The 15820-nt window shown below is 38.2% G+C and overlaps 1 protein-coding gene across 3 annotated transcripts in view; it reads left to right on the top strand.

The window, feature by feature from the left end:
• TCEA1 (transcription elongation factor A1) overlaps window positions 1-15760 on the top strand; it is a 45540-nt gene extending 29780 nt beyond the window's left edge. For all 3 annotated transcript variants that reach the window (XM_054018336.1, XM_054018338.1, XM_054018337.1), the window contains 5 exons: window positions 2607-2663; window positions 4202-4356; window positions 7487-7633; window positions 9394-9465; window positions 14721-15760. In XM_054018336.1, the coding sequence (XP_053874311.1) occupies window positions 2607-2663; window positions 4202-4356; window positions 7487-7633; window positions 9394-9465; window positions 14721-14729 (440 nt within the window). In that variant the 3' untranslated portion in view covers window positions 14730-15760. The remainder of the gene's footprint in view (window positions 1-2606; window positions 2664-4201; window positions 4357-7486; window positions 7634-9393; window positions 9466-14720) is intronic.
• The last annotated feature ends 60 nt before the right edge of the window (window positions 15761-15820 follow it).

Here is a 15820-nt window from a genome sequence, read left to right on the forward strand (position 1 = left end):
AATTCTGTACAACCAGGCCAGCTAGTCAGGTATAGGTTCATCCAGATTAGCATAACCCTGGCAACCTGGAAACATGCTGAGGTGCATTTCCTGCTCCAGCCCATCTGACTACTACTTTCCAACAGCAGAGAATCCTCTTCATGATACTAGCTAGCCGTTACCTCCTTGTATCATCAATTTAATCTGTTTCCATGAAAGGTATTGTTTCAGTGGGGTTTTTTTGGAGGGGGGTGCGGGGGCGGGTGTACCACAGTGTCCCCCAGGGTCCTGTGACCTTTCAAATTCTGGTAGCCAGAAGCTCCGTTTCCATTTCAGTTGCAACTTAATTTTGTTACAGTACATCTGGCACTGGTGTTTTGATAATTTTAAATATGTCAAATTCTTTAAGTATCCAATCCATGACTGCTGTATTCTCTTCTTGTCCAGTTTCAGGCGTATTAGCTTCTGTGTCTTTTGAGAGTTATAAAATTTGGAGGTGGACAAGACCTATGAATTGATCTATTCCATCTTGGTTTTAGTGCCAGGAGTTTTCTTACACCTTGGTGTTTTATACTGAAAAATAAGAATTTCATTAGTTCCTTTGGGAGATTATTCTGTAATCCAGTAGATCTCTCTGTCAAGGCTTTTGTTTTCCTGAGGTTCCTACATTTACCCTTAACTTCACCCCATTGCTCCTTTTTATTTATTATTTTCAAAATACAGAAATAACCTATACATTTTGTGCAAATTAATCTGTACATCTCCATGAGATCCTCACAAAAAAGCTTCTCCTATTACTGCTCATATTTACACCCTTCAAATAACTGTACAGTTTCATGCTCCCATCCTTCTAAAGCTATCCTTTAGCCAAATTATATATATTTAACTCTGTTTTAAACTAAATTCAAAATTTATTCCAGAAATGTACATAGTCCCTTATCAGTGGGAATCAAATCTGTTAATCAGTAACCTTCTCTTTGGTTCAAACTGGCTTGTGTAGTGAAAAGGACAATAAACTTTTTATTTTATTTTATTTATTTTTTTATTTTTTTTTAGGGATTTTTGAGCATGACCGTTTTTGTATGACGTTTGTTACTAAAGCACTACAAAGTGTAAGTGAGTGAAAATAGCAAATGGGATAATATTGAGAATATGTACAAAAAGATCAGTGTGCTAAAAGCAACATATGTATAGGTAGCTTGGATCCTTCCTGCTACTTTCTCTCTCCCTTCAGAAAATGGAGCCTGGGTCCCCTTTTCTTTGAGCCCTAGAGCAATGTTATATGTAGGCCGAAGTCCTGCCCTCAGGTTAACACTATCTCTCCCATAGTAGGGCTCACTTTTCTAAATACCAAGTCATCCACTTTTTATACAGACTTACTTGCAGAGAGCAGCCAGAAGCAGTTAGACAAGGAGTAATGTTTTTCAGAAGTGTCTAAGTCCAGCTGGCAGTTAATGAAAGTTAAGATGCCTAGGTAAATGTAATTTAGTCTCCAAAACACTTAGGTAACTTTGCAAATTTTATGCAATGTCAATTTAAATCACACTTGTCTTTGGAAACTTACCTAAAATTATTGCTACACTAATAGACTAATGAGTTATTTCTTCTCTTCAGTTTTCTTATGTTGAGCATTTTGACAGCATTTTGAGTGTAGGCATTTTCATTGTTTTTTCCCCATCAGTAATCAGTCATGTTCTGCTGTTTTTGTTGGCCTTTCACACAGCAAAAGGGGAGAACATTTTTTTTTTAAGTAGGAATATATGATTGTAAAACACAAAAATTGACATGGGCATTTGATAGATGTGGTACCTGAAACTATTTTTTTTTTAACTTATTTTATGAAATTGACTTAATTTCTAGTTGATGGTGTTCTTTGATCTTTTTAAAATGCAAATGAAAGTGCGGAGAAGGAAGGTGGGAAACTTTGATAGTGTGCTTGCACTGTCTAGCCTGTCCTCTGTCAAATTGGGAAGTAAATGTTTCTTTTACTTTTTCTCTCAAATCTCTACTTAGAGATTTCTAAAATTGGGCATTTCAGGCTAAACTTTTCATGCTGTCTTTAGAGTTTAAGTATTTTACCCGTTTTATTTACCACTTTAAATTTCCTGTTTTATTGCACTTCAGTTTGTCTGCTTTCCTTATATTTTTAATGTCCATTAAGCAAATTTCTACAACTTAATTACTGATTCTGTTGTCGTTAACACTAATTGAATGTACCCATGCTATCTTGAGAGTGAATTTTATCACAGATGTTGAAGTGATAGTTCAGTCTTTTCTTTCAGAGTAGAGATTGGCAGTTGTCAAACAGAGTAGAATCTTCAAGACTTAACTGATAACACAAAAGCTCTTTGTACAGTACCTGCATCTACAGTTTAGCTCCTGATTAAATAAGATTTTAGGCCATTGCTTTTCTATCAATCTTGTCTTCTTTACCTTTTGTGTACTGTGCAAAATAATGAGCTAACAAGGTTTTGCTACCATAAAAGTATATAGTGCACTATTTTCTGAAAATGCATATTATGGTTGTGGCATAACTTACGCTTTCCAGGATTCCCAATGGGTACTTGAGCTGCTAAGGAAATTTGATGTCCACTTAATGTTAATAATCAAACTTTTCTTTTGTTCAGATGACTACATTGCTATTGGTGCTGATGAGGAAGAGCTGGGATCTCAGATTGAAGAAGATATCCTTTGTGGTATATCTAAGTGCTCTAGAATTAGTATTTGCTGATGGATTTATATTGTTGTTTAAATAAAAAAAAAATGGTTTGGTCCATATAATGAACATTGATTTTTATTCAGTAGGAAAATACTCATTTTGTTCAATACAGCAGTGTGAAAGTTTTTAGTGTGAGAAGCGATTCTCACAATTTATGAGCATTAAATTACACACAGAACTCTTTTTAATACAAGCACTGGCAGCCGTTGCTAAGAAAGGTATTGATCAACAGCGTAAAGAGTAGGTTTAGCAGAATTTTGTTGTCAGATGCTACCGGTGTGGTGCTTCTGCTTTCTCCTGTTGATATCACTTGGCTGCGTGCGTGTGTTCCCTCTGTGTGCTGCCCCAGCTCTGCGCAGATAGCTGACACAGCAAACCCGACGAGAACCCCCAATAACCACAGAGTCTAGTAAGATGCAAAGTCACTTCGACTAGGTTTATTGCGATCTCGGACACAATGGCAGTTCCCCGTAGGTTACTTAGTCTACCGGGCATACTACGAGAAAGTGCCTCTTGGCAAGGACCTGGCTCAGTGGCGGGACTTTCCACTGCCCCCATGGCCGGACAAAGACACCATCCCAGGGATAGATTTTTATACACGGGTACAAACAAGTTACACACCACTCCTGAAGTATTAAGGTGCAACCCCTTCACGTAGTAAGGTACAACCCCTCTACGTAGTAAGGTGCCGCCTCTCACCTTGTACGTATTGGTTCGATCAAAACAACTCTATTCATCATTTTACCCTTTTGCCCCTGTCATTGGGATGGGTCGGCCTGTTCCATGTTATCTGTGGAATGTTCCCGTATGGTATGTCTTGGTACCATGTTTATACTTTAACTTTGCTAGGTGAATATATATTTATGCAACATCAGCCCTTTCCTTGCCAGCTTCTGTGAGCAGGGCCTGCCTCTGGCTCACAGCTTAACTTTGCTTTATGTTAGCAAAGTCTTGACCATTACTTTAGTTCAGGCCTCAGGCCTCATACTGGGCCTCTGATACCAAGGTTTATATCTCAAGGCCTCCTCTTACTACAAATTTTATTTCTATTTTTTGTAATTTCAGTAGATAGTATAGATGTTTGCTTGTAAGTATTTTTATCTATTTAAATTTTCACAGTTGTGGGAAATTGGGGAAGGTAAGATAATTATTTAATGACCATAGACATTGAGATTCAAACTTTAGTTTTATAACGATTAAAACACAAATTGTCAACATCACATGTTAAAATACACAAAGTAAATATCTTTAAATAAAACTAATACATTCTCAAGCGGTATTTTTTATCACCGTGCTGATCTGTATGTTTCTGTTATTATTGATGGAAATATTTTTCGTCTGTCTGTGTGTATATGGTAAAATCGATGTTTACTGACATTTACTGATAAAAATCTAATCCTGCCAGGCCTGTGTAAACTTGGGCAAACATTTGCAAAGCAATGAAGTACTATATTGTGTTCTGCATATTACTTGTTGATGATGTGTTCCTTAAGTCCTAAGCACCTATATATCAAGAATTGAAAAACACTGACATGAAATACAAAAATAGGGTACGAAGTAGAATAGCAAATCTCAAGGACACAAAGAACCCTAATCTAAGAAAAAATGTATTATGTGGGAACATACCTCCAGACAGGTTTGCCAAAATGACAGCAGAGGTAAGTAAATATTAGGTCTTGTAACTTTTATTATTCTGTTTGACTTAACTATAGAAACCATCAACATTCTTATACTTTGTATCTTCACACTCTCATAAGCATAGACACTTAAGACAAACCACAATTATCAGCAGTATGGCGGCTTACAGATTCAGATATAGTGTGGTAATTCTAAAAGTTGTGATGCCTGAATAAGGCAAGAGGCAGATAGAATGTCCCTGAGGGTGCTTCAGGGAGAAAGCTTAGAAATAGAATGTGCTGCATTTTTAAAAAAAAAATGCAGTCTGTACCAGCAACAACCTTCAAATTAGGGGAGGTGAACTGGGGTTCTGCCAGTGACCCCAGGCTAACAAGTTGTGGCCCTTTTGGGTACACTGTATCATCAGTATTAAACAGTACTGCCTTTGTATTTGGCAAGTGCTAGCTTAGCATTTTGACTACTTCTAAGCTAGGTATATCATCCCGATTTTTATAGGTCAGTCTCCTTTCTTTGTGGCAGTGAGACCCTTTGGAGGTATTTTTAGTACTATTTAAAATTTCTGTTAATTTTAAAATTTGTGGTTAGTTTATCATACTGCAAACACTTCGTAGTACCCAAGTATATTTATTTTTTTAACAAAAAGACAAAATAAGAGGGTAAGAATAAGCTAGCTAAATGGACTAATTAAGATAATAAAATGAGATCCTGCTATTAAAGAAAAGCAAACTAAATTTAAACTATAACAATGGATATTTAAAACGAGGATTAAGCACTGATGACTGTTTTTAAATGTTTTTAAAAATGCCTTTGAAAGAAACTTGACTAGGTATGCTCTGTGTTTTACTACAAAGAAGGAGGAACGCAGGATGTACAGATCACTAAAATGTCACTGGCACAATATTTAGGGAAAACTTTTAAAACTGACTAAATTCATACTTGTATTTGACAAAATACTAAAAATCTTATTAGAAAAAGGAATTGGGATGGCTTACCATCTGAAGACAAAGTTAAAACTTGGTAAAAGTGGAATTTACTGCAGAATTGTTAATAGGATGGACAGAACCTCTCTAGCTAACTTCCCAAGTTAACTTTTGATACTGAAAGGCTTAAAAAGGGAAATGTGCATTGGAAATTTGACTGAAAACAAACAGAAAACAAAGTGTACCCCTGTCCAGTCTAATAACTGCTAAGTGCAGTAGCTTAAACAATCCTACTTAACAACCCTATTTTGTACCTTTTTTAATAAGGTTCAGGGAAATGACCATAGAAGTTGATGCAACAATTTATGCTGACTTAAAATGTTTGAGTTACATAGCACAGGGTTTTATGAAAAATGTTGGTGATCCAAAATAGATTTAGGAAGTGAATATGAAAATAATTGGAGAGGAGAATATGCGGCTTGTGCCTGAGGAAGATTAAACGAAATTTCCTAGGGTCAGTGCCTTTGTGTAGTTTCTACAGAGGCAGCAACAATGAACTTGATTACACAAAATTAGAGGTAACGATAAAAACAAAAACAGAATTAATAAGAGCTTAGACCTGCTTTGTAATTGTGTCGGCATTTTTAAATTCTTGTTGTGCTCAAACAGGCAAAGAAAAAAAGATTGGAACTAGATCAGAAGCTAAGCTATTTATACAGGTCATAAGTAATGGTGAGCTTTGTTCTTCAAGAGAAAAATGGTCTGGGCATATAGACAAGTATACTTGGGGTGGCAGACCAGTACATGTGTATAAAGAGAATCAGGTGGCATTTTGATTCTATGGGGTTCTATTTTGTTCTGATAATTGTATTTATATAAAAGTAACGCTTCAGGGTCAATCATTATTTGGATTTTAAATTCATTTCAGACTAAAAAGATTTTGAGTGGCTAAATATCTGTAAAGAGAGCTGATGTAGAGGAGATAGGTATTTAATCTAGAGCAGTGTTAAGTGAACTGCTACATCCCATGCAGATAATGGGACAGTGGAAAAATTAGGAATGCTCATTCCTGCATACAAAACATTAAGAAAGTATGGAGCACCCAACTGATCAAGTAAACTGAAGTGAAAACAATTAACTGGTATCCAGAGTAGAATATTTTTAAAGAAACAGCATAAATTACGTGCTTAAAATCTTTAACATCTCATCTTTTAAAGCTTGAGCTAGCAAGTGTGAAGTTTTGGACTTATTTTACGAAATGCTTTACATAAAGGGCAGTTTGTATAAAACAGGAACATACATAATTAAAACTGATTTTGAAGCCCTATTGTGCAATATCTGGCGAGACTTTCCTTAGAGAGAGCTGCCTCGCTTAGGCCCTGTTACAGTTTAAAAACCCTGTCTGGTGTCTAGAACCCTGAAAAAGCTTTAAAAAAATTAACAGAAGTTAGAAATGAAAGCCAATGAACAAGCATCAGATAATTTTTGATCATTACAATACTAAGCTAAATTTGAATCATGAACTGGAGGCAGAAGGTTTCAGTTCTCATTATCAAACAATGCTATGTTATAAGAGTAAATTAGAATTATGCAGATATTCATTTCTTGTTAAGAGAGGACAGCTGTGCAAAACTGTTTGCACTGTGAGTGTTTCATGGTGGAAATAAACTTTTGGTTATGCAAAAACAAAAATAGTGAGTTTAAATTTTTCACAACCAGAAAATTGCACAAGGTTACATTCCTGGGGACCTTTCTCTACTGCCGTTTCTTCTTTACCCCTACACTAACTAGTGTCTTCACTTAGCCTTTCTGATAGTCACTGGTCAGACATGTTTTGCATGCAAATATTTTTGCAAGTTTGGTAGTTATGTAACTTCTGACGTTTCACCAACAGTATAAAGGAATGAAGAAATGTTTTAACTTTAGGTAGCATCTTTGGCAAACTTAGTGGAATTTGTGCTAACTAAAATTGAAGCTTATTCAGTGTGAGTTTAGCAAAGATAAAAGATCCAAGATTCATAGAATGATTTTGCTGCTTGATAGGATAGGTATTCCTGGATTTAAAAACAAAACCCTATCTTCAATACGATTATATACATTTTCAAAATGAAATTTGCTAGGTTGATATATACAGTGGTCATACTAGCAATAGTGTATCAAAACTGTAAGAGGAGACATCCCAACGGCAAATTGAGAATGTTATGGTAGACAGTCTCTTTGTCCATAACAGGAGATGGCAAGTGATGAGCTGAAAGAGATGCGCAAAAATCTGACCAAAGAAGCTATCAGAGAGCATCAGATGGCTAAGACAGGAGGCACCCAGACTGACCTGTTTACATGTGGCAAATGTAAAAAGAAGAATTGCACTTACACACAGGTACATAATCATTCTTGTTGTTCCCTTTTGTCTTGTCAAGACTGAATCTCAATTTTAAGGAAATTTTTTTTTTTTTTTTTTTAAAGAATTTTTGTTTCAGCATTTTGTAACTTGATAATTGAAGAAAATCGTCATTTATAATATAGCAGTATTTGAGTTGCTTTTAAACATTTCTTGGTTCATTAGCCTAAAGCAAATTAATATTCTGCTCTTAGAGAAATAGCGGTTAAACATTGGCGCAAAAAAAAGCCTCTTTTTACAACCGATTATGAACAGTGAATTTGTATTTCCAAAGATTCTTATTTCTGTTGGTATTTCATAGATTTGTATATGCTTCTATGGAGAAAATAATCATCTTATTACTTTGATACTCTTTCCTCTATCCTTCAACTTGATGTAACTAGAAGTACTCTTCCTAGAAATCAGCAGTTAAGTCCAACATTAATTAAACTCTTTCCAAGGATGTATTAGAAATTCCTTAACATTGACCAGTATTTTTTTTCCCCATTTCAGCAATTCTTTGCTAGACTTTCTTTTCTAGCTATTTTTTAAATTGTGATGTGTGGGAGATTAACTGATATAACTAGTGTTTCAGTGTGTTTTGAAATATCTGTGTATTTGGGTGGCGATGGCAAATGTAATATGTTGAAAACCTCTGAATATTAACATGAATGTTAACATTAATTATGATTTTATTAAAATAGGGCCTGATTTTACAAGCCTTCTGTTCACGCAACTCCCACTAATTTAATTAGGAGTTGTATGCAAAAAGCTTGCAAATCAAGTCCATATTGATTTCAGTAATGCTGCAGTGCATACCTTTGAGCTTAATAAGCTAAGTTTATGCTTCTAGTATCTAAAATGTTTTGATGTAAACACTTACAGTCAAAATGTCTGAATCTTTATACCACCTCATCATAAGTATATTTATGTAAATCTGTGCAGAATGTGCAATTGCTACTTCCATAAAAACAAAACTCAAAAATATTTGCACAGTTCTACATTGATCTTCATTATTGAAATGGATACTTTTAGTTCTTAAATCAGCCAAACAAAGGGGTTTCCCTATGGGTGTGTTGGCACAGATGTTTTATTACCTTTTTTCTGTAAATGCAAAATGAAATAGTCATGATTATTTTGTAAAAAATCTGGTAATTCCAATTTGTTAGCTGTTTGTCTAGTTTGTACTCTCGCGTGTTCACAATTGACTTGGTGCTTAGATTTTAACTCATCTAGGTTCATTTCACATGTGAGGGTGTAACCATTTTGTGGGCTGGAGTAGGTTGTGGGGGCTGAGAATCTGCATTTTTAAGAAGCAACCAAGGGTCCTGTGGCACCTTTAAGACTAACAGAAGTATTGGGAGCATAAGGTTTCGTGGGTAAGAACCTCACTTCTTCAGATGCAAGTGAGGTGAGGTTCTTACCCACGAAAGCTTATGCTCCCAATACTTCTGTTAGTCTTAAAGGTGCCACAGGACCCTCTGTTGCTTTTTACAGATTCAGACTAACACGGCTACCCCTCTGATACTTGCATTCTTAAGCTTTATAAAGACACTTAAAATGGAATGTTGAAGCATTCTTATACAATGGATTTCAAATATGGTAACTTCTTAAATCACATATTTGGATAGATCTTGTGGTAATTTTATTTAGGATATACGGATTTTAATTTAGCATTGAGTAACTTTACATTGAACAGAAGTGAAATAATTGAACAGGATCATGGTGATAACACTTTTCTTTCCTTCCCTTTACTGTAGGTTCAAACCCGCAGTGCTGATGAACCTATGACAACATTTGTTGTCTGTAACGAATGTGGAAACCGATGGAAGGTAAAGCTTTTGTTCTCTTCTGTATATTGTGTAGCAGATGATCAAATTTCAAGTTTACTTTTTTGATTACAGAAAACCTATTGAGTTGTTAATCTTTTATTTTTCTTCTCAAACCAGTTTGATAAATTGTAGATATTGCCAAATACTTTTAAGTGAGAAATAGATTTGGAGGAGAAACTTTTATAGTTTGCAATTTTCAAGCCATCCAGTTATCTATGTCCATTAAATCAGTTTTCATATTTCCCTGTAGTCTTGTTTTGTCTTTCAGGTTTTGTTAAGGCTTACTGTAGTGTAAAATGAAGTGTACAGGATTTGTAAGCACTTAGAACAGGTAGAATTTTAATCCAGAAGGATGTGGAGGAAAGCAAGATGAAACTATTTGATCTAGACAGTCATTTGTGTAACTCAGGATAGATTCTCAAATAGGATTCAGTAATATCACTTCTAAACCAGAAGTTCAGCTAGAGTCCAAAATGTTGCTGTACTGTGCAATGAATACTGTTATTCATTTATTTTAATTTTTTTATGTTTATATTTAATATAAAAAATCACAGTGGACCAAGCTCTGCAATTTACTATAATGTCCTGGATCAGTGCCAAAAAAGCACTGCTGGTCTTAGGAGCCGGTGACTGTTCGGGTCAAACACGTTATGAACAAATAGGATTAGAAATAAATACACTGGAAAGCAAAGGTCCCAAGCTTTCCAACAGTGTGTAGCATTCATTTTTCAAGTATGTGTCAGTGTGGATCCCGCTGTAGGTGTGCATGAACCTCTGCACATTAGACTGGATTTTTCTGAAAATCCATGTCCCTCAGGGTTGCACATACACTCTGTGGCTCCTCATGGTCCTGTATGAGGGCATAAAAGGTGAGGTGGCTGCGTCCCTCCTTCAATTACTTATTGCCACCTGTGGCAACAAGATGGAACCTAGCTGGTGTTCAACCTGCTAGACTTCTCAAAACATTCCTTCAGATCTTCTGAGATTCTTCAAAACCATCTTCATTTTCTTACGCTAGTCTGTTTTTAGTGCTTGTCAAATAGAAAGCTGCTTGCAACCCCTTTCCCCCCACCTGCACGTGTGAACGCACACTCCCTGACCCCCACTGAACAATAACTTGGTATAGTGGACTCAGACCCTACAATCTTCAAGTCTGGTCCATTCTGTGACGGTCTAATTCCTCTGAAAGTTTGACCAAGCAGATGTGTGCTCTACTTGGGAGAGTCTTGCTGTCTACGCAGGTGCTCAGTCTGCCTCTCCTCTGAAAGAGCCTACAAATCAAGGGGTGCAAGGCTGAAGCTTCATATTCCAGATCAAAGATGTCAGAAGGCAAATCATACCTTGCATCAAAGATGTGCAGAAAGGAGCTGACTGTGGTGCAGTATGGCTCTGGTACCGGACATACCCCACCCCCATTATATTAATTCTAGCATCGATAATACAGGCTTAGAGCACACACAAGCCTTGAGAGAGACATTTGCACTGACATAGTCCTCAGAGCAGATAACTCTGAATCAGTGCTGCCTGTGGAAGTGTACTCCTCACGATCCCCAGGTGTTGCCTTTTCTCTGACATCCAGCAGAGATGATTTGTTGCTGAGGTCTATGAGCAGTAACATCATTTAGAAACCAGAGGCTCTCTACAGACCCCAATCATAGGCATGCTGGGATTGGCACTAGCACAACCAGCAACCAGCCAGCCCTCTGTGCACATACAAAATATTACTGTGGCCCTATTGGGGCTTTTGGGGCCCACCTTCTCAGGCCTGTAAGAGTCAGTTACTGTCTTTGCAGAAGAAGGAGGAGGTGCCTTTCTCCTGCAGCTTCACTAGCAAGACCCCGGTCACATGCAGAGACATGACAGCGGGAGGCCAAATGACCCCTTTTGCTATCGAACAGGGCCTTATTGTTGTCCCGGGAAAGACAGTAGCTTTGGTGCTGATACAGGCACTGGACAACTTCAAGAGCTGGGTGCAGGTCATGGACACTTTGGAGATTGAGATGCTTGATCATCCCCACTCTGCCTAGAGGTGGTTGAGTCCTGGGAATGGTGCCATCACCACCAAGTGACTCCTACTACCAAGAAAATGCCTACTAGAGGTCAGGAACAACCTGGTAGACTTCTAAGCAAGAACATGGTAACCAGTCACAAGTGGTCAATGGAAATCCATCCTAGACCCAATATTTCACCAGTGTGTTATTCTCATCTGTTTGCCATAGCAGACAGTGTCAAATGAGGACGTCTGTTCTAAGGGAGGTACAGGCCCCAGTTCCCTTCTGGACACCTTTCTGCTTGGTGGTTCTCAAGTACTTTTTGCGTGTCTTTGCACCAATCCCCAGGATCATATCCAAGATTCGACAAGACAAAACTACATTCACTGATTTCCCCTACTGGCCAAGGCAGTTTTGGCCATCTGATCTGTAGATGTCCAGTCAGCCACCCCACCCTCCCCATTTTCCTTCCCCCCCACGCACACATGCACATCTTCCCATGGGTTTGGACATAGTATCACAGAACCAGGGTCAAACTTAGACCCACAGTCACTGCATCAGATGGTCTGGATGTAGGCTGTTTGAACAAGGACTGACAGACTGCTTCCTGCAGGCCCAGGAGATCCTTTTACGGGGTCAGAAACTCTCCAATAGGAAGACTTACTCCTTGATGTGGAAAAGACTTTTCTTATGGGCAGTTGAGGCCTTAAGACCAAGGATTCTAGTCTTAGTGCTCCTCCTGAAGAAAGCATGACTAGCTAGTAGCTCCTTCAAAGTCCACCTTGTAGCAATATCAGTATGCCGCACTCAGATATAGGCATGCTTGGTCTTTTCACATCCTTTGGAATTGAGATCTCTCCAGAACCTTCTCCATACTTGCCCTCCAGTTAAAGACCCTGCTGTCATGTGGAAGCTTAATGAGGTTCTCTTATAGCTGGAGCTCTATCAAATTCACAGCTATGAAAAACACATCATGGACCATGAAATCTGGTCTCCCCCCCATGAAATCTGGTGTTTTGTTTGCTTTTACCCTATACTATACAGATTTCATAGGGGAGACCAGCGTTTCTTAAATTGGGGGCCCTGACCGAAAAGGGAGTTTCAGGGTGGTCACAAAGTTATTTGGGGGGGCGGGGGGGGGGGAGGGTCAACCGTATTGCCACCCTTACTTCTGTGCTGCCTTCAGAGCTGAGCAGCCAAAGAGCGGCGGCTATTGGCCGGGCGCCCAGATCTGAAGGCACTGCCCTGCCAGCAGCAGCGCAGATGTAAAGGTGGCAATACTGTACCATTCTGGGTGGCCAAATAGTGGCAGCTGCTGCCTGAGGGCAAGCAACAGCACAGAAGTAAGGGTGGCAATACCATACTGCCTTCAAAGCTGGGCTCCTGGCCAGCAGCCACCACTGGCCTGCTTCAGAAATATACTGATCTCTGAGATCTGTAAGACAGCCTTGTGGAGCAAGCCCGCTGACCTTTTTTGAAACATATGCACTTGACGTGGCTGCCAGGGCAGATGCCAAGTTCAGAAGAGCAGTACGCCAATACCTGTTTGACTGATACAGCCGAGATTCTTCACTTCCAGAATCTGGAGAAAATACTCCTCCCAGTCACCTACAGTGGGATCCACATTGACACATACTCAAAGAAGAAAGCAAGTTTACTGTCCCTACAGTAACTGTAGTTCTTTGAGAAATTGTAGCCAGTGTGGATCCCACATCCCACCCTTTATCACCAATTTTTCAGAGTCCTCAGCTACACAAACTTTGAATTGTGAGGGGAATGAAGGAGGGTCACCGCCTCCCTGTTCTGTATGCCCTCCTATGGGAGCCCAAGGAAGCCAAGGGTGCATACGTGACCCTGATGGACACTGCTATTCCAAAAAATTCTAGTCTTACGTACATGAGACACATGCACACTTAGAGTGGGATCACACTGACTACAAAATTGCAAAACTGAAGTTGATCTGTAGGAGTTGAGAGTGTGGGGGAGCACAACTCCTCTTCCTCTGCTTAGTATCCTCTAAATGGCTTGTGGGAGCCCCATACCCATACGCTTTCCCCTCCTCCTTTTCTGGCCATGTGAGGGCTTGCACCAGGTAGTGCAAGAAAAAAGATGCTCCAGAGTTTAGGGCATTATCTTGGGACTCTGGAGACCAAGGTTCAATACTTCCCTCTGCCACAGACTTCCTCTGTGATCTTTGGCAAGTCACTTAGCCTGTCTGTGCCTCAGTTCCCCTTCTGCAAAATGGGGATAACACCACTTCCCTACCTTGCAAGGGGTGCTGTGAAGATAAATTCATTAAAAATTGTGAGACAGTCAGATACTACAGTAATGGGGGCCATAAAAGTACCTTACCTAAACTGATGGATATGAAATGGGAACAGAGGAGGAGCTGGTGCCCACCAGTGGGGAGTTTTGCAAAGCTCCCAAACTTCCTAGCAGTAGGTGTAGCCGCTGAAGGAGGAAGAGGAGAGACATAGCCAGGAGCTCCCTTTAATTGCACTCCTGTGCAGAGACCTGATCACCTTTTAGATTTTTCTCCATTTCAGTGGGGAGGGCAAGAAGACCTGTTGCTGCAAGATCACGGGTGGGTAGTGGGGGAAGGGTTGGTGAGAGAGCTCTGGAATTGACTTACACAAATTCTTGTATTTTGGAAGATTATTTCAAAAATTTCTGATGAGCTACAATGGCCCAGTATAGTGAAGACAATACTATAATTAGGAGGAAAAAAAGATCTTTCTTTACATAATTGGGCCATTGTACAGTGAATTGTGAATATCAGACTTCTGTTTTTCCCCTAATTCTTATATTTTCTTCACCATATTAGGCTGTTGTAGTACCCCAGAAGTGTATATTTTTTCCATGCTAAAAATGTCAGCAGAAGAAAATTGGGAAAATGCCAGGGAAAAGCTTCCTTTGTTTTGTGCACCTTTCTGAAGTTTTATAAAGTAAACCTATATTTTTGCCCTTTTATTTAATGTTAGGTCAAACCCATACTTCAAGGTATTTAATAACCTGTCACATCTAGAAATTCTTTCATACCAATACAAATGACTTCAAGACCAAATACACTTTTCTCTGCACTCACTGTGGGCAAGTGAACAGAAAAAGGATTTTCAAACCCTGTAAAGATTCTTGAATGTAAGCAAATGCTGTGACTAATAATTACCACATCTTAGAGCAGTGCCGTCTTCTCTTCCTTCTTGCAAAGAATTAGAAATAAGCTGTATGCAGATACCTCATAAAATATTTCTTTTCTTTTGACAGTTCTGTTAGAAGAAACAACTGTCAAGACACCTGGACCAGTATGAAAGAGGATTTTGTAATTAGCTTTAAGAACTAGGCCAGGCATGTAGGTTCCTGCAAACAAGAAACTTTTTTTTTTTTTTTTTAAAGCAGCATACATCCCTGGAGTTAACCTTTGGTTTTTGACACAACTTCCTTAAATGCTTTCCTATAGTTAATAGTCAGTAGGGCCCGGATGCTCAATTGTACGGTGTATGTTTAAAATATTTTTTCATTTTTATAAGTAAGTTGACATTAAACTTTTATCAATAAACTTTTGGTAACTGAATTGTTTTTCTTAACTATGTGAACAATGTACTGTATATTTTTTTACAGTCTCAAACATACCCACCAGACATATTTTACCTCTGAACTATCTTAAAAATGTATGAATGAAATTTGTATTTGTTTCTTATTGGCATATTCCCACTAATTTTGTGGGGAGGAAGGACAACTAACTTCATTTTAATTATACCAAATCTGCAGTGGTATCTAAATTGCAACTTGTTGGCTCTGTCTGGTTTGTACATACCATTTATGAATTAATGCTTAAATTCTGATCATGAAGTTTGGAACTTTGTTAATGGATCTATTGACCTGTTCTGTTACAATGCTTGGATAAGTTTGCTTATGTAACCAGCATTGATCAGTCCGATTTATTGTATTGCCCTAAAGCCTGTATATTACTACCACTAGATTTTATTTCTGGAGAAATGACTTAAATAGTTTGTTTAAATTTGATTTAATTGGTTTGTTTTGCTTATGTGTTTGATACCAGAGCTCATTTTAGACTTTGTAAATGAGCAAAGACATTTTGTGGCAGGCTGTTTAAATGGCGGTCAGTAACCGGTTGATAAAAAGATAAACTGGTTGGGGAATTAATATTAATTTACATCAATTCATATAAATGGCATTAGTTTCCTGTGAACTGCTAATGAACTTTATTTTGATATGTAGAATCATTGATGCCAATGATCAAACCAGAGACCAGAATAAATCATTAAAATTATGGTCTTTCACCATCCAGGATGATAGAAAGATTTGTTTTATTAGAATCTGTTTTTTGACAGGGCACCTTTTAA

The sequence above is a fragment of the Malaclemys terrapin genome, chromosome 2, assembly GCF_027887155.1.
Source record: "Malaclemys terrapin pileata isolate rMalTer1 chromosome 2, rMalTer1.hap1, whole genome shotgun sequence".
In the NCBI taxonomy this organism is placed as follows: Eukaryota; Metazoa; Chordata; order Testudines; family Emydidae; genus Malaclemys; species Malaclemys terrapin.